This window comes from Equus caballus, chromosome 16 (genome assembly GCF_041296265.1).
Source record: "Equus caballus isolate H_3958 breed thoroughbred chromosome 16, TB-T2T, whole genome shotgun sequence".
NCBI classification, from domain to species: Eukaryota; Metazoa; Chordata; class Mammalia; order Perissodactyla; family Equidae; genus Equus; species Equus caballus.
The window spans coordinates 17,914,844-17,939,980 of NC_091699.1; the positions used below are offsets into that span (position 1 = coordinate 17,914,844).

The window sequence follows — 25,137 nt, forward strand, 5'->3', positions numbered from 1 at the left end:
GACCTCTCCATGCCTCGGTTTCCCGGGGGAAATGATGGGATTATTTCGAGAATGAGAGGAGTCAGTAAGTGGCAAGTGCTTAGCACAGCGCCTGGCGCACCCTGTCTCCCACTCTCACAGAGCCAGCGGGCTGCATCAGGCAGCAGGAGGACACAGAAGAGCCACTGCCTCGTTGGGGGGGAAGGACAGCCCTGCCCGTGCTCTGGTTCTCCCAGGCTGGGCTAGTTTCCCAGACAGAGCTGATGGGTGGTGTGAGGAGGACATTGCCTGCCTTCCTGCCCTCTCCCCTCTTGCATGGTTTAGCATGTCCTGCAGTCTAGACTTCCCAGCCTGGTGTGGAGGGGGGCTGGACTTCCACCATGGATCGAGCAGCCCCTGACTCTTCTCAGGATCCTTCTGGGCCTGGAAGAGCAGTCCTCGAGAACCCCTTTGCCCCGTATGGCTGGCAGGCCCTGGCTGTGACCCTGACCGCCTGGATCCCGGGCCTGCCTTCCCAAGACCGCCCTGTGCTAAAGATGCTGCAGGATTGTTTCAATGACCGAGAAGCTGGTCTGGGCATCCTACTCAAAAGCTGGCTTCGGGGTGTCTGTAAGTTGGCTTTGCCACTAATTGTCTGTGTGACTTTGGGCACACCCTTTCCTTCTGTAACCTCGGCGCCTCTGCTGTCTATTTATTTATTGGTTAGCCTCTGCGTACTACAAATGAATCCCCCTTCAGTGGGGGTTTTATTGCTGAATAGCGACAACGCTAATCATACTGAGTGCTGAGTATGTGCCAGGCGTGGTGCTAAGCGTTTTCCTCTCACTAATTCATTTCATCCTCACAGTAATCATTTCCCCCCAGGAAACTGAGGCACAGAGAGGTTAAGTAACTTGTTTACATTCTGAGTCATCTCTGTTCCCCCGGCATAGGCTCTTGGGAAGTACTGTTTGGGTGTATGAGGTATGTGAATTGGTTGGTGAATAAATGTACAGGTGTATAATTAATGAGATGAGGACGAGGTAGGGAGAGGGATGGATGGATGGGTGGATGGGTGGGTGGATGGGGGATGGATGGATGGATGGCTGGGTAGATGGGTGGGGGATGGATGGGTGGATGGCTGGGTGGATGGATGGGTGGATGCATGGGTGGATGGATGGGAGGGGGATGGATGGGTGGATGGATGGGGGATGGATGGGTGGATGGATGGGGGATGGGTGGTTGGACAGATGGCGTATGGATGGGGGTGTGGATGGATGAATGAATGGATGAGTGGATGGATGGATATGTGGGTGGTGTATGGATGAGTATGAATTGATAAGAGGCTCAGGACAGGACTATCTGTATGTTCTGCTTTCCTGTTCTTGTGGCCCCAGTCCCAGCCCCATGGCCAATACCAGCTCTCTCTCGCAGTACCTCCAGCATACTGAGCTCATCTATTCTACAACTGCCCTCAGCTCTCTAGTCTGCATTCCTCCAGAGACCTCCCAATTAGCTAGTGCCTTTTATTCTAAAAAAAACTAGATGAGTATTTATAAGGGTGGGTTGTAGGTTGTGTGGGTGTCATGTACACGGATTCACAGACCTTAGGGACCACCTGATCCGGCCCCTCACTTTACTCTGAGGCCCAGAAATGGGAAGAGACTTGTGCTAAGTCACCTGTGGGTTAGTGGAATTAGAATCCAGGTGTCCTGACACCCATCCAGGAAGTGATGGTTAAGAGCTTTGGCTCTGAAGTCCCACAGATCAGAGTTCAGACCTCAGGTCCACCACTGAGCAAGTCACTTAACCTCTTCCAGCCTCTGTTTTCCAATCAGTAAAGTGAGCATACAATTAATCATAATCAGTAACATCTCTTAGCCAGGCTCACTACTGAGTGCTTATCCCGTGTTGCCATGGACGATGACCCCATGAAGTAGGTGACATCACATCTCCAATTGCTATATAAGGACACTGAGGCTTGGAGGAGTTAAAGAGTGTGCCCAGAGTCCCAGAGCAGATGAGAGGCTGGGCCCAGATTAGAGCCCAGGTGTGTCAGTCCAGAGCCAGAGCAGCTCCCCACAGCTCCACGCCCGGCTCATCTGGCTGCATCTGCACGTCAAGGCACTTCCAGGGCTGCTGTGAAGATCAGAAGAGAAAATGTCTGTGGGGCCCCAGCACAATGCTCACCATGTAGCAAGTACTCAGTCCACATCAGTTATTACTCTTATTACCTCTATTATTACTTCTGAGCCTTCTCTTCCGTAGTTTGCTTTGCCAGCCACTGTCTTGCTAGACCCTCCACATCCCTTCCAGGTAATCAAGGCAAATATGACCATTCTCACCTTGCAGCTAAGAAAACTGCACTGCAGAAATGTCAAGTAACCCGCCCAATGTTGCTCCTAACCACCAAGTGGCAGAGTTGGGCCCAGAGAATTCTGGAGGAGTTTACCAAGCAGGCAGGGGACAAGGGCATTCCCAGCAGGGGCACAGCCCTGCAAAGACCAGAGACCCAAAGATGCACGACTCGTTCAGGAAATGTGGCCTTTGGTGGCCTGGCCGTTTCTGCAGGGCTGGAATGCTGAGAAGTGAGGCCGGGAGGGCTGTGGGGAGCCGGGTGGTAGCAGATGGGCCCTTAATAGGCTCTCTCCTCACAGCGCTCAGAAGAACCGCCCCCATGCAGGGGTGGAGGATGGTGTGAGGACCAAGGCTGCCAGTAGGGAGGCCAGGAAAAGCGGCCCATGAGTGCCTTCTCAGGGGCCCACCTCAATGCCACGCCCCATCCCTTCTGAGGCGGGCAGGAGCATCTTTCTTTCTGATCATTAGGAAGTAAACTTGCCCTCAGAGGGAAGCTATGTGAATTGTATTTTAGTCAGAAATTGCTTCCCTGCCTCAGAAATCCTGGCACACCCTCAGATTTCCTTTGTCACCTCCGACTCTTTGAACGTCAAGCCTTCCACCAGCTTCTTCTCGTCGCGCTGCTGCTTCTCGGAGCCCCAGCTGAGCCTCCAGAGGGAGCCAGCCGCTCCCTCGGACTTGGGAGGTGCTGTGCCCTCGTGGGGAACGTCCTCCTTTCTGCCGCGCTCATTCTGCGCACTGAACCCACCTGCATGGACTTTACCTTCATACTTCACGAGACCTGTTCTAAAGCCAATTCGCACTCCAGCTAACCTCTGAATTATTAAATGGACAGTGGGCTCTTGTGGGGCTGAACTGTGGGAAGCTTATGCCGTATTTCTGGAAACGCAAACTATAGAGAGAAAGGCAAATCTTCCGGGAGCCCCCTCAGGGGAGCGGTTCTGCGGGAAGAAGCAAGAAAGGTTTTCTTAACAGGATGGTTTCCCTGAATAAGTAAACCAAACTTGACCTAGTTAGAAACCACGGGTCTTCAATATACTCCATCCTAAGCTGAGGTGACCACAATGGCGCCTTACCCCCGAGAGCCCCAGTAACCCCCGAAAGGCAGGAAGGACCTGCCTGATGGTGTTTCCCATAAATCTTAGAACTAGAGCACCTAGGGGAATGGGGGGGTGACTCTAGTTGAGCTCAGGTCTCCTGTCCCCCATCCCAGGGCTCGACTGGATATTCGAATGGGCCTCACGGTCCCCTGAGTCAAGCTGTGCTCTGCGCCTGGGCGCTGGCCAAGCCAGGGGCGCCAGAAGAAGGCTCTGGAAGTGCCTTTGCAGGGCATTAAACGGGGAAGGTAGTGGGCTGTGGTTCTGGTGTGTGAAATGGCAGGGGCCTTTGTGTTGAGGTCAACAACTGATTTGATTTCGGTTTTTTTGCAAACGCCACCTCTGGGAGAAGAGTTTAAAGCAAATAATCCCAGATGAGGAATTCTGATTTTTAACAGAGCTGTTCATCGCTGCATCCCACCCCCTCACCTGCACACACACTCCACACACACACACAAATGCACACACACACACACAAACACACAGTGCTTTGGGGAGCTTGGGAAGGACCCCTAGGAGTCTGCTTCCCAGGGGATCTCAGCCTGCCCCGTCTGTCGGCCTGGACACCCACCCTGATCTTCTGCCTTCGTGGCCTCTGGGGGAGATCCCGTGGCTCACCCATGCTCCTCAGGAGGCCTGGCACCCAGGAAGCTCCTGGGGAGGCAGGCCCTTAGATGACAATTCTGGAAGCCAAAATTCTGACAAAATTCCGTCCCATCTGGCCTCCTGTTGGCAGCACCCCCCCACACACAAACACAAAATTCTTCATTTGACAGTTGCTCACCAGTTACCCCACAGTGGGAGGCAGAGATAAGCGAGACAGACACCCCCCCAACCCCCATCTTAGACTCTAGACCAATCACTGCCCAGTTACCTGGTTAACCGGGCAGTCTCTGAAGCTGGTGAGGAGAGGCCGGGCTGCCGGGAGAGCGCCAGCGGCGGGCTCAGAGCCCAGGACACCGGGGTGAGCTCCTCGCTCGGCCACTTACTGCAGTGTGACCTGGCCCCTCCAGGCCTCCGTGTGCACAACTGTCAGGTGGGTGGTGGCAGCCTGCCTCCCAGGGAGCTGGAAGGACACTGCTACATCATGCTCGGGAAGAGCGTAGCGAAGCGCTGAGCAGGTGGGCGTGCGAAGATGGGTGCCGCTGCTGAGGCTGGTGGTGCATCCGGGCCTCGGAGGGGGGCTCTGCCCCAGGGGCAGCCGGTGAGCAAGAAACTGTCTCCTCACGCCCTCTCAACCACATCATCACGTTGCAGTTGCTACAGTTTACTGTGCCATGGTTGTTGGGTTGTTTGGGGGTTTTTTTGAGGTTTTTAAAAAAATTGTGGTAAAATACACATAACATAATTTACCGTCTTAACCATTTTAAGTGTACAGTTTAGTGTCATTAATACATTCACACTGTGCAGCCATCACTGCCATCCCTCTCCAGACTTTTCATCTTTCCAAACTGAAACCCTGTCTCCATTAAACACTAACTTCCCATTCCCCCTCCCCCAGCACTTGGCAACCCCCACTCTCCTCCCTGTCTCTGTGTTTCTGACTATCTAGGGACCTCATATAAGTGGAATCATACAACGTGTGTCCTTTTGTGACTGGCTTATTTCACTCAACATAATGTCCTCAGAGGTCGTCCATGTTGTCGCGTGTGTCAGAGCTTCCTTCCTTTTTAAGGCTGTATAATATTCCACTGTTTGTATAGACCACATTTCATCATCCAGTCACCAATCACGGGACTCTTGGGTTGCTTCCACCTTTTGGCTATTGTGAATATTGCTGCTTTGAACATGAGTGTGCAAACATCTTTTCAAGCCTCGCTTTCAATTCTTTGGGGTACATACCCAGAAGTGGAATTGCTGGGTACGGTAATTCTATTTTTAACTTTTTGAGGAACCACTAAACGGTTGTCCCCGGTGGCTGCACCATTTTATGTTCCCACCAACAGTACACAGGATTCCAGTTTCTCCACGTCCTCATCAACACTTACTGTTTTCTGTTTTGTTTTTGTGACAGCCGTCCTACCCGGCGTGAGGTGGTGCGTGCCAGCCATGTTTTTTTAGTCTCATTTTTGTAGGTGTTACTTACAACTTGCAGGTCTTCAGGTCATCATTCCTTGATCTTAGCTCCAGTCACTGCCTAGCATCCCAAAAAGGGAGCTGAATTGTCCCCTCAAAATGATGCCTGTGGCTGCCCCCAGCACTCCCAGAGGACTCAGGGCAGTGTGCCGGGCGACGCTCTGCCCCAGGCCTGACCCTCCGCAGGCCTGTGACTGGGAGCAAGTCACTTCCCTCCTGGCCCCGATGCCTGTCCTCAAAACCAACGCCTTAACTCCTTTGCAGAATCGGAGCCCTGGAAATGGAAGGGTCTTGGAAAGTCTGCAGTCACAGCAAAACCTCTGAGTTTGTCAAGATAAAAAAAGCCGAAGGCAAGAAAGGGTGGGTCCCTGCCTCTCAGTACTGCACGTGGGCGATCTCAGAGCTCAAGATCACAGAAACAAATCGAGTTACGGAGGAGGCAGCTCTGCCGTTTGCAACCATGGGTTGTTTGAAATCCTTTTAGAGGAAAATTAAAGTATTTCACAGAGGGTAATAAAATGCCGGCTGTTCGCAGGCATAGCCGCTCGCTCTCTTGGGCAAATAAGTAATTAGGCATTTTTATTTAAGTCCTCTGTGTCATCATTTTCTTTCATTAGTGGAGGGGGGAACAACTGTTGTGGAAGATACATAAAACTCTGGAAATCACCAGAAGGTTAATTATAAAATTGTAAAAAAAAAAAGAGAGAGAAAAGTAAATTAATATATAAATTTTAAAAGCACAGTGTAACGGCACGCTGCAGAGACAAAGCGGAGCATTTAGAATTTCTTTTCCCAAACGTCAGAAATGGGAAGCTGTATGGAAGCTTCCGCTGCTTCCAAATCAAGTCCCAGCAGAGAGCGTGGGAGTCGGGGGCCTTCCGAGGCCCGTGCGGCTGGGGACACAGCTCGCGGGGCCTGGGAGCAAGGAGGGCCTTCTGAGCCTCGTTCCTCGCGCCCGGCTCCCGAGCCCGCGCTGAGGGGCCTGCAGCTCTGTCATGCCCCACCATCCTTCACCACCGTCTGCTTGAAGGGGAGGGTTGGTTTTTCTCTTAGCTGGAGATCATATGCTCCAGCCTCTCCATTCTGCAGATGGGGAAACTGAGGACCAGAGCTTGGGGGCTAAGGCTATGAATCCCTGGGTCTTAGGACCACCCTGTTATCAATGCCCACCAGCCCACAGGGCTCAGGTCTGCTCCCTGGGCCCAAGCCCTAACTCCGGAAGGGGGTGTAGGCCAGGGGCATGTGCATCTGCCGTCCTGTCCCCTTCACAGCCCAGCCCTGCCGGCATCCTCTGGACTCCATCTTCTGCCTGCCTGGGCTGCTCTCTGGAACAATACGAGGGAGGCTGAGGGTGAGGATCGGAGGGTTCCTGTGCAGGGCTGGTCTGAGAAGCCCCTGATGGTGGGGACACAGGCATGTTCATGGGTGTTTATTCCCCTTCAAAATCTCTCTGGGGTTTGGGTTTATCTCTGATGTCTTTACTGCTCCAAAAGCTGCCTTTTGAGGAGTCGCTGCGTGTTAATTTTATATAAGTGGTCTGAGTGGGTATAGGTGGCGGGGGCGGGAGTGGGGGGGGTGCACGTGGGAGGTGCGTTTACCTGCAAACGTGAACTCCCAGGCATCTGCTCATCCCACCCTTAGCATCCGCATGGAGGGATCTTGTTCTGACCTGTTAACCTGCACCTCCCCACCAGCCTGATCTGCACTGAGCCATCCGGCAAACAATTAGGAAGCACCTACTCTGTGCTGGATCTGTGCTGGCCCTGAGAACCTGGAGAGGAAAAGAATGCAACTCTTTACTCAGGGGGAGGCAGGTCTACGAAGCAGTTTTCAAAGACAAGGAGATATCTGAGCTGGTCCTGGAAGGGCGAGGAGGAGTGCACCTGGCAGGGAGGGGTGGGGCCAGAAGCATGAGACAGCGCTGTCCATGCAGGCACAGGAGTGGGTGGGAGGTGCTGGGCGGTGTGGTCGGTGATTTCGCTGAGGGTCTCTGGGCAGGGGCTTGTGGTGCTCACACAGCCCAGCACCTGGCAGAGAGCACCTGACAGGTGCTTATGAGTGTGTGCCGAACGAGTGAGTGGAGAGAAGGGGAGAGGGAGGGACCCGGAGCATGGATGAGTAAACTGTGGCTCATTCATAGAACGGGATCCACGGAGCAGTTAGAAAGGAACAGACTAGTGCCATTAACATGGACAACCCTCAAAAATTTAATGTTATGTGAGTAAAGCAAGTTACAGAAGAATGTGCACAGCCTCCCTGCGTGAAGTTTTCAACACGCAAAACAGAGCTACACCAACATACGTGAGGTTAAACGACGCGAAATTGACAGTGCTTGACGAGTCTGACACACAGAAATAGCAGTTGCCTTTGGTTCAGCCTAACTTGAAATTATAAGGGACGGTCCATCTGTAGCATGAAATACTAGTCAGCAATGAAAAGGAGCAAGCTGTTGACACACGCAACAACCTGCCTGAGTTGCAGGGGGATGGTGCTGAGTGGAAAGAAGCTGATCTCTAGAGGTTGCGTACTGTTTGGTTCCATTTATATAACATGCTTGAAGTGGCAAAATTACGGAGATGGAGAACAGGTTAGTGGTTGCCAGGGCCGGGGGGGGAGGGGGGGTGAGGTTACTGTGGCTCTGAAGGGTGGCACGGGGATCGTTGGGCTGAACTGTTGCGTGTCTTGACAGTGGAGGTCAGGAGCATACATATCCGATGCCCTTGCTTAGAGCTAAACACACACACACACACACACACACACACAGGAGCGCATGTAAAACTGGTGAGCTCTGAACAAGGTCGGTCTGATTGCATCAGTGTCTGCATCTTGCTGGTGACATTGTGCTAAGCCATGGAGCAGGTGAGCCCCGGGGGAAACTGGATGAAGGATGCGTGACATCTCTCTGTATTATTTCTCATTGCCTGTGACTCTAGAACTATCTCAAGATAAAGGGCTAAACCACCCATACAGGGTAACGATTAATGCCAAATTGAAGGCATAGTTTCTTTCTGGGACAAGTGGGGGGTTATGCAGATGAGGAGGGACACAAGGGGGGGATTCAGCTTTATCTGTTAGGTTTTACCTCTTAAAAAAGAAACATCTGAAGCAAACGTGACTTCACGCTAAGTATAAAGCTGGATGGTCCATACACAACTGTTTCTTTTATTATCCTCTGTCATGTTTTTACGTTTGAAACAGTTCATAGGTTTCAAAAAGCTGGTCTTGCTTAACTGCTTTCGTCCAACCAGGATTGGGTCTGGGATGCAGGCCTGAGGGGGCCAGGGGAGGCAGAAGGCTTGCTGATGGGGGTTGGGGGGCGGCCGGGGCTGGCACTGGCTCCCCCAGCCCCCAGACCACCAGGCGGCAGCCCTGGGGCCTCCTGTGAGCCACCCCTGCCTTTCTCCGCAGCCCCCCGAGAAGGAGGGCGCCCTGCCTCGGCAGGTGGGCAACAAGACGGAGTGCGGCCTGCTGGGCTTCGTGCTGGACCTGAAGCAGGACTACGAGCCCGTGCGCAGCCAGATGCCAGAGGAGAAGCTGTACAAAGTGTACACCTTCAACTCTGTGCGCAAGTCCATGAGCACCGTCATCAAGCTGCCCGACGAGAGCTTCCGCATGTACAGCAAAGGCGCTTCCGAGATCGTGCTCAAGAAGTAAGTGGCGCCGGGAGCTGGGCACCCCCAGGTCACGCAGCCCTGGCCGTCGGGGGACCCGGGTTGGAGGGGCCACCTGGCACCCAGAGGCGCCAAGAGGGCCCTGCCCAGCGTCCCACAGCAGGACCACCTCCAGGTCCCCTGGCCTGGTGCTTTTTCTACTATTCCTCAGAGCCCTTCCCTCCGTCCTCCCTTAGTCGCTGGTAGGAAGTTCTACCCATTATCGCTGTTAGATCTCCCTTATTTCACCTACTTTAGCATAGAGTTGGTTGGCGGTAGCCAGTCTCCTCTGACCTCAGGTGCCAGAAATAAGCCTCGAGAATTAAGCAAGTCCCTCCCCTTCTCTGGGCCTCAGTTTCCCCCCTCGTACCTGGAGGAGATTGGTCTAGTCCAGTGGTTCTCAACCCTGGTTACGCATTGGAATCACCCCAGAGAGCTTTTAAAGAACCACTGATTCCTGGACACACTGCACGGGAACCTTGGGGGTGGGGCTTACACATGGGTTTTTACTCAGTGCTCCCCAAGCCGATCGAATGTGCAGGCAGCGTCAAGAACCGCTGGCCCACGTTTACAGCTTTGAAAACCATTTTAGCCATGGAACTGTTTTCTTTAGATGAAATCTTGTAAATATAAAGCAGATCTTGCTGAATGGCCTGGGCCGATATGGCAAGAAAAAGGCTGCCTGATTCTTTTTGGCTGGTTCTGATTTCATCCCTGCCTGGGGCCCCGTGGCCAGGACCAGTCCTGAAGCATTATGGGAGATGGGCTGGACGGCCACTGGATGACCGGCCACAGCCAGCAGGGCGGAGGGAGAGCTCGAGCCGGGCAGCGGGAGGGTCTTTGGGCCCTTGGCCGGACCTCCCCCATCTTCCCCCCGTCCTTCCCCAGGTGCTGCAAAATCCTCAGTGGAGCAGGCGAGCCCCGGGTCTTCCGGCCCCGAGACCGGGACGAGATGGTGAAGAAAGTGATCGAGCCCATGGCCTGCGACGGGCTGCGCACCATCTGCGTGGCCTACCGCGACTTCCCCAGCAGCCCCGAGCCCGACTGGGACAACGAGAATGACATCCTCAACGACCTCACCTGCATCTGTGTGGTGGGCATCGAGGACCCCGTGCGGCCCGAGGTAAGCCTGCTACCAGCAGCCTCAGGGAAGGGGGCGAGGCTGGGAGTCCAGCCTGCTGGGTGACCTGGCATAAGTTGCCTCACCTCTCTGAGCCACATTTCCCTGCAGCACTCCACCTGCTTCTAAACACTCGGACTCCTAAGACCAGCATAGGCTGCCCTTGGCATCAGTCTGCTGAGGACAAAAGGCAGAATGCACGTCCTGCTGGCAGGCGTTACCCCACCATGGGGCAGTCCCAGAGCCATCCACCCAGCCCCCTGGCACTCAATGGACAAGCATGGGGGCTGCCCTGCCTTAGAAGCCTCCTGCCCCATGGGAGCCAGAGTCTCCTAGATTCCAGGGTCCCTGCACAGGAGATGCCCAGGAACAAAGATCACCACACTCAGGAAGCCCCCAAGTGCGGCATCTCACCAGCATTTCGAGTCATCCCCGTCCGGATGCAGTTTACCCTACCAAGCTCGCCCATGACCCCGCTGGCAGTCTGCCTTTATCAGGTTTCCAGGGGAACAGAGCTAGAAAGTTAGCTGAAGGCAGAAGGGAAGGGCATGACGGCAGCCCCGCCCCGTAAGGATGGAGGCAGGCCATGTAATAACACACTCATTGGGGTGCTCAGCTCCCCGCGGGTCTCCAGTCTTCTTGAGCTGAATCTGCATCACCGGGAAAGGCCGAGAATTCCGTGCTGGGGTTTGCAGGGGTGGGGCAGGATGGCCGTTGGTGGTTAGTCAGGCTGCCCAGGCTAGAGAGAGGCTATGGGAAGAGGAGAGAGCTGGCTGGAACCCCTACAACGCTGCAGTGGGCAGGCCGAGTGAGTCAGCTTTCCCGTGGCGCCCCAGAGGGCAGAGCCCGGGCACGAGGCATGCCTCAGTACGGCCAGCCTCCCTTCCTCCCAGGACCAACACAGCTGCGGGGCCCAGACCCGGGTCCCCGGCCAGGCCCAGGCTGGGCCCAGATTGGCCTTGGCCATGGGATTTGGTGACGATGCCCCTCGGGGCCACCTTCCTTCCCCAGGAGCAAGGCTAGTGTTCCTCACTTGCCCTGACACCCTTCTCTGGAGCTCTCTGGCTGTTCCCTGCTCCTCTGGGAGCCTCAGTTTCCCCCTTTTTAAAGTGTAAGGAGGCAGACAAGATGCTCTCCGAGTTCCTGGCCCCCATGCTGTAAGATTCTGCCTTCCAAAGACCGAGGGAAATTAGAAGGCCGCAGACGGGGACCTTCATGTTTAGGCAGCATGGAGAGGGTCAAGAATGGGACTTCAGGCATCAGACAGACCTGGGATCCCAAGTCCCAGCATTGTTGGCTCTATGACCTTGGGCCAGTTACATAACCTCTCTGAGCCTCCATTTCCTCATCTGTAGACTGGGGATAATAATAGTATCATACACACACACACTCTGGGATATTGTGAGGTGTCACATCATACTTAGAAGCAACAGGCAGAGTGTCCAGCATGAGGTAGGTGGCCCATAAATGTAGGTCCCCTTCCTTTATGCCCCTTCCCAATAAATTCATTACCCTGGATCCAGTGACATGTAACAGCCCCTATTACCGAGTCTGGCCGGTGGAAGGTGCTCAGTAAGTGTTTGTGGAATGAGTGAATGAGAATGAATGAGACTTGAACCCCAGTCTTCCAATACCATGCCTGGTGCTCATCTCACACACACACACACACACACACACACACACACACACAGAGGCGTCCTCACTGCTACCCAGAGCCTAAAACAGCAGAGGCGATTCATGCCCCTGGTGCTTGTCACCACAGCCCATGCACAGTTCCCTGCCGGCTGCGTCTCTCACTGGACAGACAGGCTGTCTGCTCCGCCTGCCTGTGGGGTGCCTGCTCATTACCAGCTGCTAATGGGTTCAGGCTGTGCTGCGATGTGTGACCTTTCAGGTGACAAGATGCACGGTGCATGAAGCCAGCCTGGCTCGCCCATCCTTGCCTTCCCCAGAGCCCCCTCCAGCCCCACGCCCAGAGCTCCTGGCCCTGCACCCTGGAGCCCCTGAGGTGGGGTGGAAGACAGCATCGGACACACACTCTTTTTGGCCATGATCCACAATAACAAGAAATGTATTTTATGTCATGACTCAGTAAACACACGCTTAACCAAAATAAGAATCTCACAAAGTAATGTGGATTTTTCTCTCTCTGTCTTTACTAAACGCTGGTCCCCACCCCCTAAACTGATTTCACAGCCCACTAAAGGGGCACGACTCAAGGTTTGAGCTGCTGGTCTTGTCCCGACCCCTCCCCACACTCCCAATTCGCAGATGAAAACACTGCGGCCGAAACAGGGACAGTGACGTCCCGAAGTCCTGCCGTGAGTGGCTGAGCAAAGCCAGATGAGAGCAGGTTTTCTGCCTTCCTGGCCCGGGGCCTCCTCCCGGTGCTGCAAAATGAAAGGACAAACATTTCTGAGTCAGGAGGGGGAGTGGAGGAGAGGGAGGCCCCGAGGGGGGCTGGGCTGGGTCCCTGGCCTCTTCTGGTGACACAGGATCCTGCAGAGAAGCTGGCTTCAGGCACAGACTCCGGGAGGACAGGCAGCCCGTTCGCCCTGTGCTGGAGGAAGGGAGCCTGGATCCCAGCCCCAACTCCACCCCGACAAGCACTTCCCCTCGCTCTCCTCCTCTGTACAACGGGAGGTGGGCCTTGGTGCCCCTCAGGTCCCATCTAAGCCCTGACGCTCGGAGCCAGCTGCCCAGAAGTTTTGCCCACACTTTCCTTCACTTCCTCCGTCAGCGCATCCGTGTTGGTGACCTCCTCTCTCCCTTGGCCCCTCCAGGATGTGGATTTAGAAGCTGTAAGCTGTGCTGGAGACCAGTGACTCACTCAGGTGACACAGCAGCCAAGGGACAGGGATTCTAGTCCGGCCCCTGCCACTCCTTCACGGAGGACCTCAGGCACATCTCTTCCCCAGGCCTCAGTTTCCCCATCTGAACAAAGAGAAAGTTGGACATTCACAAGTGGGGGACACAGCAAGGTTACTGGTGCCACTACTTGAAAGGATAAAAGCTCTGACCTGGCGAGCGTCTCCCGGGGGGCAGGGGTGGGCGCAGGGCCGAGCAGGCCGGCAGGTGCGGTTTCCTGTTTGTTCCTTTGTTTTAGGCTGGGCGATCTGTGCACCTGGAGCCAAATTCAAATGATCCAGTGGCACAGACAGGGCAAGGGAGCCCCCAGGCCACCCAGGGCCCCCAGTTCCCACCTCAGAGGCAGCTGGTGACAGTCTCCTGGGTGACCTTTGAGGAGTGTCCATGTCTACTGAGCATGTTTGTGTGAGGTTCTCCTGGGCAGCTGAGAGGCAGACCAGGGGGAACATCTCGGCCCGGACCACCTCTAGGCACCTACAGGCATGTTCAGATTCGTTTTCAGCTGCCGCCAGACAGATTGCCTCCCTCGGTTTCCCCATCTGTCAAGGGGGTGAGTCTCACGTTGCCCTCCTCCCTCGAGAAGACAAAGGAGAGAACAGATAAGAGCAGGCTTGACACCCCCGGGGGCACGGTCTCTGAGGCTGGTCAGAGCCGTGAGGACAGAGCCGTGAGGACAGCGCAGCTCTGGGATTCCCGGGTTATCCGGGGGCGTTGGGAGCCCTCGGAGTCACAGACAACGGCTGTCACCAGAAACAACAGATGTTTAAAAGCCTTTATTTAATGAAAACAGGAAGCACCCATTTCCTGGCTGTTTTTCCTCAGCAAGAAATATCCAGGATAATTTTAGCAAAAGAAGGAATCTTTCATGTTTTAATTTTACGGCCAGTTTATCTACGTGGAAAGCATATTTCAACCAGACCAGCGGCTCTGGGGCTTGAATCTTAATTGTCTCTGGATCCTCGGCGCCCTGAACAGTTCGAGGGGCGACAGCCGTTTGCCGAGTGGGTGAAGGAGTGAAGAATAAAGCTTGGAGCTAAACTGTGAAGGGTTTGCATGTCGCTGTCCGAACCCATTTCCCGGCTCTGTGTGAAACCAGGGGTCCCGGGTCAGGCCTGGAGGGACTTAAGCACAGAGACGTTCCACGAGGCCCCACATTTACCAGGCACCGGCCCTGCGGGCGTTCTGAGCCATCGGCAGACTGCAGCCTCCAGAGCCCTCAGCCTCGGGCCCTCCGGGTCACGCTTCCCACCCTCTCTCCTGTGCAGCCAGGACCACAGGGAAGTGGTCATCTCTGGAGCCCCAGCCTGGGCACAGTACCCGGCACCGGAGCCTCAGTTACTCTTGGCCGAACAGAAGCAGCTCAAACAGCCCCTCCTCCAGGAAGCTCTTATGGATTTCTCCTCCCCATCCACTTCCTTCTAAAGTGACAGTGCCCTCCTGGAGCCCTTTGTATAGACCTTTAGCAAAGACCCTGTCTCCATACAAGAGGACAGGTCTGACCCCGAGTAACTGCTCTCTTATTTGAAAAAAGAATGATTATGTGAAAGGATACGATAGACTCGTTCCACCATGGAGCAGTCAGCCTTAGAGAGAGTGAGCACCCCGTCATCAGAGGCATGCAAGCTGAGACCGGTCGACCATCTGTGGGGAATGCATGGAAGGAGATCCAGGCAGTAATCCTTAGAGGGTCAGAGTCATGACCTAAAGTTCTTTCCGACTCCAAGAACTCAAGCATCTTTGAAACCAACATAACCGAAGTTAGTCCTTTTGAAGCAGGAGCCAGATAAAGTATGTGTTCCCAAGATCACCGTGGCTCTTCCCTGTCCTCTGGGACCAGGGACGGCAGGGGCTGCGGCCCTGGTACAGCCGTTGTGAGGACACTAAGTCATGTGAATGGGATCTCAAACACCCCACAGCCCCACTCCCTCTGGCTCCATGAGAAGAGGCTGTGTTTGCTCGTGTGAGCAGCCCCTGTGGCAGAGGCAGAGGCCTCGCTCACGTGGCCCCGAGCCTGAGTGGGCACCAGAGGGCTCCTCCCAGGGCCTGGAAATGCACCAGAGGAGGCCCATGGTCGGCTCCCCCCGCCCAGCCCTTCAGTGACAGGAGGTCACTCCCTGCCACCACAGAGCAGATCTTAGGGAACTCTGGCAGTGGGAGAGGTCGCCTCCCCTTGACCTGGACCCTGTGCCCACGGCATCCGTTCCTCCCTCCTCCCAAGATCCCAGGACTTTCTTTACAAGCGGTGGATGGAGCCCCTGAAGGAAAGGGGCCACAGGCTGGACGTTAGGCAGGTGGCTGGAGGTCACGGTGGGGACAGACGAAGAGGGGCAAGGCCAGGGGCAGGGAGGGGCTGGGCAGTGACCGCCCCAGGTGTGGTGCTCAGGCTAAAGGGGCAGCAGTGGGTATGGATGGGGTCGGACAAAGGCGATATTTCCTAGGTCGACCCTTGTTCTCAGAATTCCTAAAGGCAGGAGGGGAGCAGCGGGCAGGAGTCGTCCACGGCCGGGTTTGGACCAGCGTTCTGACCCTCTGTGTTCATTTCCTGGTGCTGCTGTAAGGCAGTGCCACAAACTGGGGGCTGGAAGAACAGAACTGCAATGTCTCCCAGTTCTGGAGGCTGGAGGTGTACGATGGAGGTGTCGGCAGGGGCGGTTCCTTCTGCGGGCTGCGAGGGCGCAGCTGTCCCAGGCCTCTCCCAGCTCCTGGTGGCTCGCTGGCGCTCGTCAGCGCTCCTTGTCATGCGGCAGCATCACACAGTCTCGGCTTCGTCTTCACCTGCTGTTCTCCCCGTGTGTGTGTGTGTGTGTGTGTGTGTCCAAACTCCCCCCTGTGGGGACACAGTCACCTTGGATGGGGCCCACCCAAATGCCCTCGTCTCAACTTGCTTACCGGGGTAGTGACCCTGTCTCCAAGTGAGGTCACCTTCTGAGGTACTGGGGGTGAGGTGTCAGTGTATCTTTTTGAGGAAACATGGTTTAACCCATAACAGTCCTCAAACTCTCTCGGCAGTGGCTTGGCTGGGTGGCGGGGAGTAAGCTCCCAGGCCCTGAGATGTGCAAGGGGCATGGGGAGCAGGACCCAGCCCCTCCAGGCCTGAGATTCTAGAGGGCTTTGGTCTTTAAACACAACTGGACTTTCTGCCTCTGACATGTCCTCTCCCACTCAAAGACGTTTTGCCGCAAATAGTGCCTTAGTATTTTATTATTTGTCACTGCCCTTGGGTAAGAATACTTGTTCAGTTGCTCTGTGTCCAGGCTGGTTTTTGCATCCTAATTGCTGGGCAAACCTGCAGCTCTGCGGGACACACACACACACACACACACACACACACACACAGGCCTTGCTGGCTTCTGATTGGCTGGGTTTGCACTGGCCTGATTGGCCCAGATGTCAGTCTGTCATTACAGAGCAGGTAGGAGGCAGTCCTTACTCTCACAGGGAAATTTCAGATCTTACATGAAGCATAATCATTTGCATTTATTCTAAGACAATATCACATTCCGTAAATAAAATGCCCCAAATGCAATGTCCCTGCCCACCCCCCAAAAACGTGAAAATACTCGAACGTGTTTATCGCTGAGTTTGCAGGAAACGTGCAGGTGGATAAAGCAGTGACAAGATCCTGTGCGGTAGGGGAGTGTTCTCTACTCGTGCCTGGGGCCGGATCCGAGGGGTGTTTATTGGGGTCTTTCTCAAAGTCCTTGCCCAAGCCAGGACAGCTAATGGTTTCATCTCAGGATGGACTGTTACAGTTGATAGGTGGTGGCTGCCTGGGACTCTGCAGAGAAGAATTCTAAACCACGTCCAGGTTTATTCACAGGGTGCTGTGATCGATTAACAATGCCTGCCATGGGCACAGGAAGGGAGGAGATGGTCCACGTGCCATCAGTATCTTCTGGTCATCTAGGACCCTTACAGTATTGCTGCCTGTGAACAGGGCTCACTCTGGAGTCCATGAGGGCAGGGAGGACCTGACCAAGGTAGTACCTGTTCCCCATGGCTCCTGCCTTCCCACCCAGGTCCCAGAAGCTATCCGCAAGTGCCAGCGGGCAGGCATCACCGTCCGCATGGTCACTGGTGACAACATCAACACGGCCCGGGCCATCGCCATCAAGTGTGGCATCATCCACCCTGGGGAGGACTTCCTGTGCCTTGAGGGCAAGGAGTTCAACCGAAGGATCCGCAACGAGAAGGGAGAGGTGCGTGGCCCGTGCGAAGGGCCCTCAGAGGGATGAGCCTGGACGGGGCTGGGAGGCACGGGTGCTGCATAATTGTACAGAAACCAGCCAGTGTGCCACTAAGAGCCCAGAGACTCTGGGTGAGTCCTCTCCCTTCTCCGGGCCTCAGTTTCTCTCCCTGACCCCACCAACCCACCTTTCCCAATCCCTCTCCAGATTGAGCAGGAGCGAATCGACAAGATCTGGCCGAAGCTGCGGGTGCTGGCTCGCTCCTCCCCCACGGACAAGCACACCCTGGTCAAAGGTGAGACTCGGCGGGCGAAGGTGGCTCTGAGGCCAGGCACCAGGCCTCTGCCGGCCTCCCTCTCCTGGCACCTGCACCCACACCTGGGGACACCCTCGGCTCGTCCCCTTTGCGGGCCTGGGAGGCCTGCTCGGGGCCACAGTGGAATGAGGAGTCATGAATCTTCTCTCTGGGCTCCACCTCCTGTAGGAAGCAATGGGCCTGCCAATCTAGGTCCAAAACTCATGGCCTGAGGGCTGAATGGGGCCCACAGACACCTTTTATTTGAGTGGTACAACGCATTTTTTTATGTTGAATTTGAATGACGTTACACAGACCCTGCCCTCTCACATTTGACACTGTCTTCACCACTGCTTGTTGTCTGACCCTCAGCCCACTTCACTTATTTATGTTCTCAGTCTGGCCCTGAGCTTGTGAGTTCCAGACGCTTGGTCTGCCTGGTCTCTGGGGCCCCTAACAAGTATCTGTAACCAGGCCTGGGGATGGGCTATCCTGGGACTAGCAACGTGAGAGATGAGGCTGAAAGCCGGCATCCTTCTCCTTCCCCGACTCCCTCCAGGGAGAGGGCACACCCCTCGCTGAGCCCATCCAAGTGGCCAGGTGCTGGGCACGTCCAGAGTCACACAGTGGGGACGGTTTCCGGCTGGGGTCATCGTAGGGCATCTTGGATTCCTCTCCCAAAAGTGCTCTCCAGGGACGTTAATGGAGGCAGATCTGGCCTGGGAACAGAAACACAGAACCCCAGAACCACATACCCAAGAACTAGGCCCCAACCCATCCCCGTTTCTCATTCATTCGCTCATTCCTTCGTTCCCTCATTCTCTTGATAAATATTTGCTGAGGATCCACTATGTGCCAGCCCTGGCTCTTGGCAGACGTGGTTCCTCCGTCTTGGGATTCACGGCCCAGGTTCCATCCAGCAGACATTAAATAGGTGGTTTCCCCATGAAGGCAGCACTGGAGGAAGAGAAGGGTGACGTGGGCCCTCTGCTGTCCTCAAACACGAGCTGAGGATGGGCGGCAGGCCATCGAAGCTGGGACGGGGATCCCGGAGAAGACCTGCGTTTCAGGCAGGGCGGGGAAACTGCCCTAGGAAAGCCCAGAGGCAAGGACTTCCCAGCACCCTGAAGGAGTGGAAAGAAGTTCAGCTGGCTGGGCCAGGACCTTGAGCGAGAGAGGGAGACGGGAGGAGGAGGCCAGCGAGGGAGGAGTGGCCGTCAGATGGTGCAGGGCCCTGAGCGCCAGGCGCGTGACCTGCGCTGTTAGCCGGGTGGGAGCGTGGGAGGGTCTGGAAGGGAGAAACCTTGTTTAGAAAGCTCCCTCCCTGCTGTGTGGAGAGTGGCCCGGAAACAGAGGGCCTGCCGGGATTGTCCAGCTGTGAGAGGTGACGCCGGGACCGGGGTGGTGACAGGGCAGTGGGCTGGAAGTCGGCAGGTGTGAGGTTTTTGAGTGGGCAGTTGGCTATTAGGAGTCGCAAGAGAAGGGACAGATTTGAGGGAAACTGACCCCCTTGGTTTGGGACTGGCTGAGCTGGAGGCCCTCTGCCATCCAAGTGGAGATGTCCGGAAGACAGCTGGACATCCAAGGAGTCAGGCGTCAGGAGAGAGAGCTGGCCAGGGGTAAAGACGTCAGTGGAGTATGCCAAGGAGGGAGAGCAGAGGATGCGGCTGGAGCCCGGAATCTCCTAGCTGAGTGCTGGGCAGAGGCGGAGCCCTGTCTGCGGGGGGTCGGAGGGTGACCAGGAGCAGTGGTGTCTAGGAAGAGAAGGAAGGAGGCCTGCCGAGGAGAGGGGGTAGTCCACAGCATGACCAGCTCTGAGAGGTCCCGAGAGACAGGCCAGGGATGTGAGCATAGGAGGTGGCCACAGGACGTGACCATTCATAGCAGGGCTGTATCAGCGGAGTGGCAGGGCAGGAGGTGGAGGAGACGACACACAGAGAAGGTGCTCCCCCAGCTCCCTTCTCTGTTGGAAGCAGAGGCAGGGCTCTGCAAAGGCCAGGGCCAGCCTGGGGAGCCCCAGAGAAAAAGTTGGCCCCCTCCCTGCCTCGGAGGAGCACCCAGGCACGCTGAGGGAACCAGCGGGGACAAAGGCCTCAAAACCAAGTGGACAGAGATTAGACAGTCTGGGAAGTGGGACGGCTAGGGGAGTGGCCAGGACACTCCCTGAGCCCATGCCACGGAGCTGGACCTTGCAGAGGGTGGGACTTTGACAGTTGCAAAGAGCTGGGGAAGAGGGGTGTTAGGGGGTACACTGCCCCAAGTTGGGGACCCTCATTCCACAGGCTGCTTTTGCCAGGCACAGGACAGGGAGACCCACGCATGGGAGCTACGGTGATCTGATTAGAGTGGGTGGGTATCCTCAGGGTGTCACAAAGCTTTCCTAGGGAAAGTGGCATGAGACTACAGGTGGGTGACAAGGACAGCTGGCTGAGAGAAGAGCCTGTGCAAAGATGGGCAAGCGGGAGCTGGCTTTGCAGGACAGAGGGCCATTTCTGTGGCTAGAGCACAGATTGGGGGTGCCCAGGGGGCAAGAGAAGAGAAGAGAAGAGGATAGGTGAGGCCTGGCCGCAGAGGACTTCAGACTTGTCAGTGGAGCAGAGAATGTGCATTCACATGTCATCCTGAGGCCAGGGCGGGCAGTGAGGGGACGACTCAGCTGGGGAACAGGTTCAGGCTCGGGTGTTAGAGAGAGATCCTGGGCTGCAGTGCAGATTGGAGGGGAGCCTGGGGTTAGTGAGAGGGGGCATGGAGACGCTGGGGGCAGAGGGGGTGGGGCAGAGAGAAGTGGACGGGTTCCAGGGGAATTTCAGAGCCAGGATCTGCAGGCCTTGGTGATGGATTTGATGTGCAGAATGAGAGAGAGACATGTCAAGGTTGACACTCAAATTTCTGTCCTGCCCGTGGACATCTCTGCTCGGGACCCCAACTCACACATGTCCAATGACGACATCTTTCACCCGCCCTTTTCTGCTGGTCCCAGCTCAGTGACAAGGGCCACATGTCACCTGTTCATTCTGTTATTTGTTGAAGATTTTATTGAGGATGAACGTCTGGAGAGAGGTCAAAGCCAGAACGGTGGGTCAGGGGTCATTGGCAAATGGCACAGCCCAGGCCTCATCAGATGTGACTGGACGTCCCAGGGAGAGGGTGCTGGGGGAGCAGACGATGGGGCCCTGGAGTACAGGAAGGGGGGGGGGTGATTCTGGCCAGGGTGGCCCCCAGTGTGGCCACAGGCTGCAGAGAGCAAAGAGGGTGCTGGAGAGGCGAGCAGGTCCAGACCATGGAGGGCCGAAAGCCAGCACTGGGCTAAGGTGCCCGACGTCCCCTGCAGGAGCTGGGAGCTGTGGGTGAGCCTGGGGCTGGGAAGGACCACGACGGAAGTTCGGGGCAGGGCAGGGCTCAGAGAGGAGGCTGTGCGCAGCCTGGGGTCCTCCTGAGGGTCAGGGCTGGCCCAGGCTGCCCCTGCCCACTGAGTGTCCCGGGGCCCTGAGCACACTCCCACCCACCCCATAGGCATCATCGACAGCACGCACACCGAGCAGCGGCAGGTGGTGGCCGTGACAGGGGATGGCACCAACGACGGACCTGCACTCAAGAAGGCCGACGTGGGCTTCGCCATGGTAGGAGCGGCTCACCAGGGACCTGGGCGGCATCTGGCAGGAGCTTGTAGGCAGGGGGTTGGGGGACATGGACAACACAGCCTTGAGCTGGCGGTGCAGGACCCCCAGTTCACACTCTAGCCCACTAGAGTCCACTTTAGGTGCCCAGTGCTCTCGAGGCTCAACCTGGCCCTCAGGGTCTGCTGGAAGGCTAAAGGGGGCTCCCTGCAGTGATGGGTCTGGGGGGGGGCCAAAGAGAGGCTTCCTGAGGGCAAAGCGTTGGCCCTGTGAGGAGTATGGGCGTGTGTCTGTGCCTGTGTCTGTGTGTGTGTGCGCACATGTGCGTGTGTCCCGTGTGGTCTGGCTGTGCTGGTAGTTGGGTGTGGGTATGTGGGGGGTTGTGTAGGACTGGAGGACGTATGGGGGCGAGGACAGTGTTGCTAGAGCTGCTCGCCTCCCTGGTCACCCCACCCAGGCTCCTGTCCCCGTCCCCACAGGGCATCGCAGGCACAGATGTGGCCAAGGAGGCCTCGGACATCATCCTGACGGACGACAACTTCAGCAGCATCGTCAAGGCAGTGATGTGGGGCCGCAATGTCTATGACAGCATCTCCAAGTTCCTGCAGTTCCAGCTGACGGTCAACGTGGTGGCTGTGATCGTGGCCTTCACGGGCGCCTGCATCACGCAGGTGGGTCCTCCGGGGGGTGGGCAGGGCAGGGTGTGCCCCAGGGGCAAGCCTGGGAGAGGGGCATTCCAGGTTGTCGCACCCATCGCTGGAGTGCCTGCCAAGGGCCGGGAGCTGCTTTGCAGACCTCGGGGAGGCGCCAGCCCCATGGATGGAGGAACTGAGGCTCAGAGAGGTGGTGGGGTTTGCCCCAAGGTCACCAGCAAGTGGGAGATGCCAGGCTTCACCTCCATGTCTGCCGGCCCTGGGCACAGGCCTGGCCCTTGCCTCAGGAGGCCGGAGAGGCAATCCTTGAGGGAAGGCAGGGCCCCTGGCCATGAAGGGCCATCAGGTGGCCGGGTGGGCATGAGGAGCCAGCGGGACCCAGGGGCCTTAGTTCTGGCATGGGGTTGTGTTGGGAGAGGCCTGTTTGCTGGGTTCCTGAGGCCAGGTTGGGGCAGCAGGAGGGGGTCGGGGTCTCTGTGTCTCTGGGAGAGGCAGGAATCTGTCCAGTCACCATGTCTGGGTCTTGAGCAGCCCCGTGCCCTGAGCCCTGTGGGAGCCGCCTGGCAGGCCCCGCCATCTGCAGCCTCCCTGCCTCCTCACCCAGCCCCAGGAGGCAGAACTGCGAGGATTCCCATTTGACAGAGGCAGAAACTGAGGCTCAGAGGGTAGACTGGCCATCACCTGCCATTGCTCCCGCAGCCTCCCACCTCCCCCAGAGGCTGACTAGCCTGGCCCGGGGAGGAGACAGGGGGCATTCCAAGGCCAGGATCCTCCCAGCTGCCACGTGGGAAGACAAGCTGCTGCCCACAGGTACCCCAGAGGCCTGGAGGCCACACTGCCCCAAGCGCTGTGTGGCCCTGGGAATGCCACTCCCCTCTGTCACGTTCTGAGCCCTTGGGGATGCACATGGCAGCACCCAGTCCCCCAGCCCTGAGTCAGAGCCCCGGGGTGGCTGGGGGACCTCTGCTCACAAGGACCTTCTCCTGGCCTGTGGGTGAGAGGCTCCCCCTAATGGTGGCTTGGGGACACCCCATGACACTCCCTCTCACAAGGCTTCTTGGAGACCAACTGATGCCAGATGGGGAAACTGAGGTTCTGAGAGGACTATCAGTTTGCCTGAGGTCTTGGACTGAGTTGGTGCCATGGCCATGCAAGCCTTGGTGGGGCTGTGGGGGCCCTGACCCTGAGGTGCATGCGATCAGAGAAGGCTAATGGGCAGGAAGAAGCAGTGGGTCATGGGGAGCGTGATGGAGCCAGGGCAGAGGTGGGAGAGATGGCCAGAGGAGGGCTGTGATCGATACCTAGGAGGTGAGTGGGTGTACGGGGTGCAGGCAGAGGGGGCCTCAGGAGCCACACTGAGAGAGGACCGAGGGGCGAGGAACAGCTCGATTCAGGCTATTGGGCTGACAGAGTCTGTGGGCTTCCTGGAGGAGGTGTGCCATCAGGAGATGAGGCTAGAGCCAGAGGGGGAGGTCTGGGCTGGAGAGGGTATTTGGGGGGAAAAGTCAGCACTTGCAGCCAGGGAGACAGGTAGGGAGAGGACAGCAGGACCAAAGAAGGGACCACAGGCGGCACAGATCTAGAAGGCAGAGGAAGAGGAGCCCTGAGGGAGATGGAGAGAGGAGGAGGGGACCAGGAGAGTGGCGAGGTAGTGAGATGAGGCTGGAAGATGCATCCCTCCACTGTGACAAGGAAGGCACGGGTGACCTTGAAGAGAGGCATTTGGGGGGTGTGCACAGGCCAGCATCTGGCTGCGGAGGACAAGGCATTCGAGGGTGGGCGGAAGGAGGAGGACAAATGGACTCAGCACCTTTGGGCAGTGTAGACCACGTGATGTGACTGTGCACAGAACAATATCAATGTGCGACCCCAGTCTCAGCCAGAGGGCGGTGTGGAAGGATCCACAGCAGAATGCGGACGGTGGGAACCTGGAAGTGCTGAGATCGTGGACGGGTTTTGGCTGCTCCTGCCATTCCATACTTGCTCAGATTTTCTACCAAGAAAATATATTATTTTTGGAATCGTAGGTACACACAATAATTGCTTAGGGTAAAGCGACCGTACGAAGTAAAGAGAAATTGGGTAGCAGTGAAAGGGGAGGTGGTCACGGGCTTGTCTGTGGGACAGGACAGACCTGAGCCATTGAGAGTTGAGGGGAGGGGCAGCGGGGAGGGGCAGGGAGGCGGAGGAGACCGGGTCTGGGCTGGAGACGGTGGCGGAGGTCTTGGCCTTAGCCAGGAGGGGAGACGGTCCACAGAGGCTGGAGGGAGGAGGGAAGATGGCGGGACGGGGCTAAATTTATGGGAGGCAGGAAGCTGGTGTCGACTGGGCCTGGGGATTCCATTTTCTCCCTGGGGGAGAAGACAGGGCTGAGGTGGCAGGTCTGGGCTGTTCAGGGAAGGCCTAGCGGACCTGCATGGGAGCCCAGGGTACAGGTCAGCCGAGGGCCGACCACTGGGCAGAGCCGGCCCCAAGGCTCCAGCAGGAAGGTGCTGCGACCCCAGTGATGAGCCCCACGCCGGCACTTGGAGCAGCAGGTGGGGCCGGCCTCCTCCCTGACAGCCCTGTCCACGGCCGCTGTCCCCAGGACTCCCCTCTGAAGGCCGTGCAGATGCTCTGGGTGAACCTCATCATGGATACGTTCGCCTCACTGGCACTGGCCACCGAGCCGCCCACCGAGACGCTGCTTCTGAGGAAGCCTTACGGGCGCAACAAGCCCCTCATCTCTCGGACCATGATGAAGAACATCCTGGGCCACGCCGTCTACCAGCTCACCCTCATCTTCACCCTGCTCTTTGTGGGTGAGTCCCCCACCCCGTCCAGTGGGGACACCATGGCCCGGACCTAACGTTCTGAATTCACATCCACCCTCCTGTTTGCCAGTGGGTCCAGGGAGGTCCAGTTAGTTGCTTAAGGTCACACAGCAAGTCTTGGGCAGAACCCGGCCCTGTCCCAGGTCTGGACAACCCCAAAGCCAGGGCTTTTTCCACTCCAGACACAGCATATGCCATGCAAGGCAGTGCCCAGGTGCTGACTAATGCCCACACCAGCCCCGCGGGGCCTGCGGCTCTGGGGAAGTGAGTGGCCCCTTCTCCAACCCATCCCGCACCTCCTCCTTGCCCGTGGAAGGCATCCTCGCCGAGGCTTGCTGGGGGTGGCGCCACAATCCAGCCTCCCTGCCGACTGTTCTACAGCACTTCGTGTAGGCTGCCTGCTGGTCTCCTACCCACTCCCTGAGGCAGGCGCCTGTGCCACCTC

General features: G+C 56.8%; 1 protein-coding gene across 17 annotated transcripts in view; it reads left to right on the top strand.

Moving 5' to 3' along the window:
• ATP2B2 (ATPase plasma membrane Ca2+ transporting 2) overlaps window positions 1-25,137 on the top strand; it is a 351,445-nt gene that overhangs the window by 310,790 nt on the left and 15,518 nt on the right. For all 17 annotated transcript variants that reach the window (XM_023619749.2, XM_023619742.2, XM_070236860.1 and 14 more), the window contains 7 exon segments: window positions 8,898-9,139; window positions 10,028-10,262; window positions 17,147-17,326; window positions 17,522-17,609; window positions 21,123-21,229; window positions 21,706-21,897; window positions 24,467-24,680. In XM_023619749.2, coding sequence (XP_023475517.1) covers window positions 8,898-9,139; window positions 10,028-10,262; window positions 17,147-17,326; window positions 17,522-17,609; window positions 21,123-21,229; window positions 21,706-21,897; window positions 24,467-24,680 — 1,258 coding nt within the window.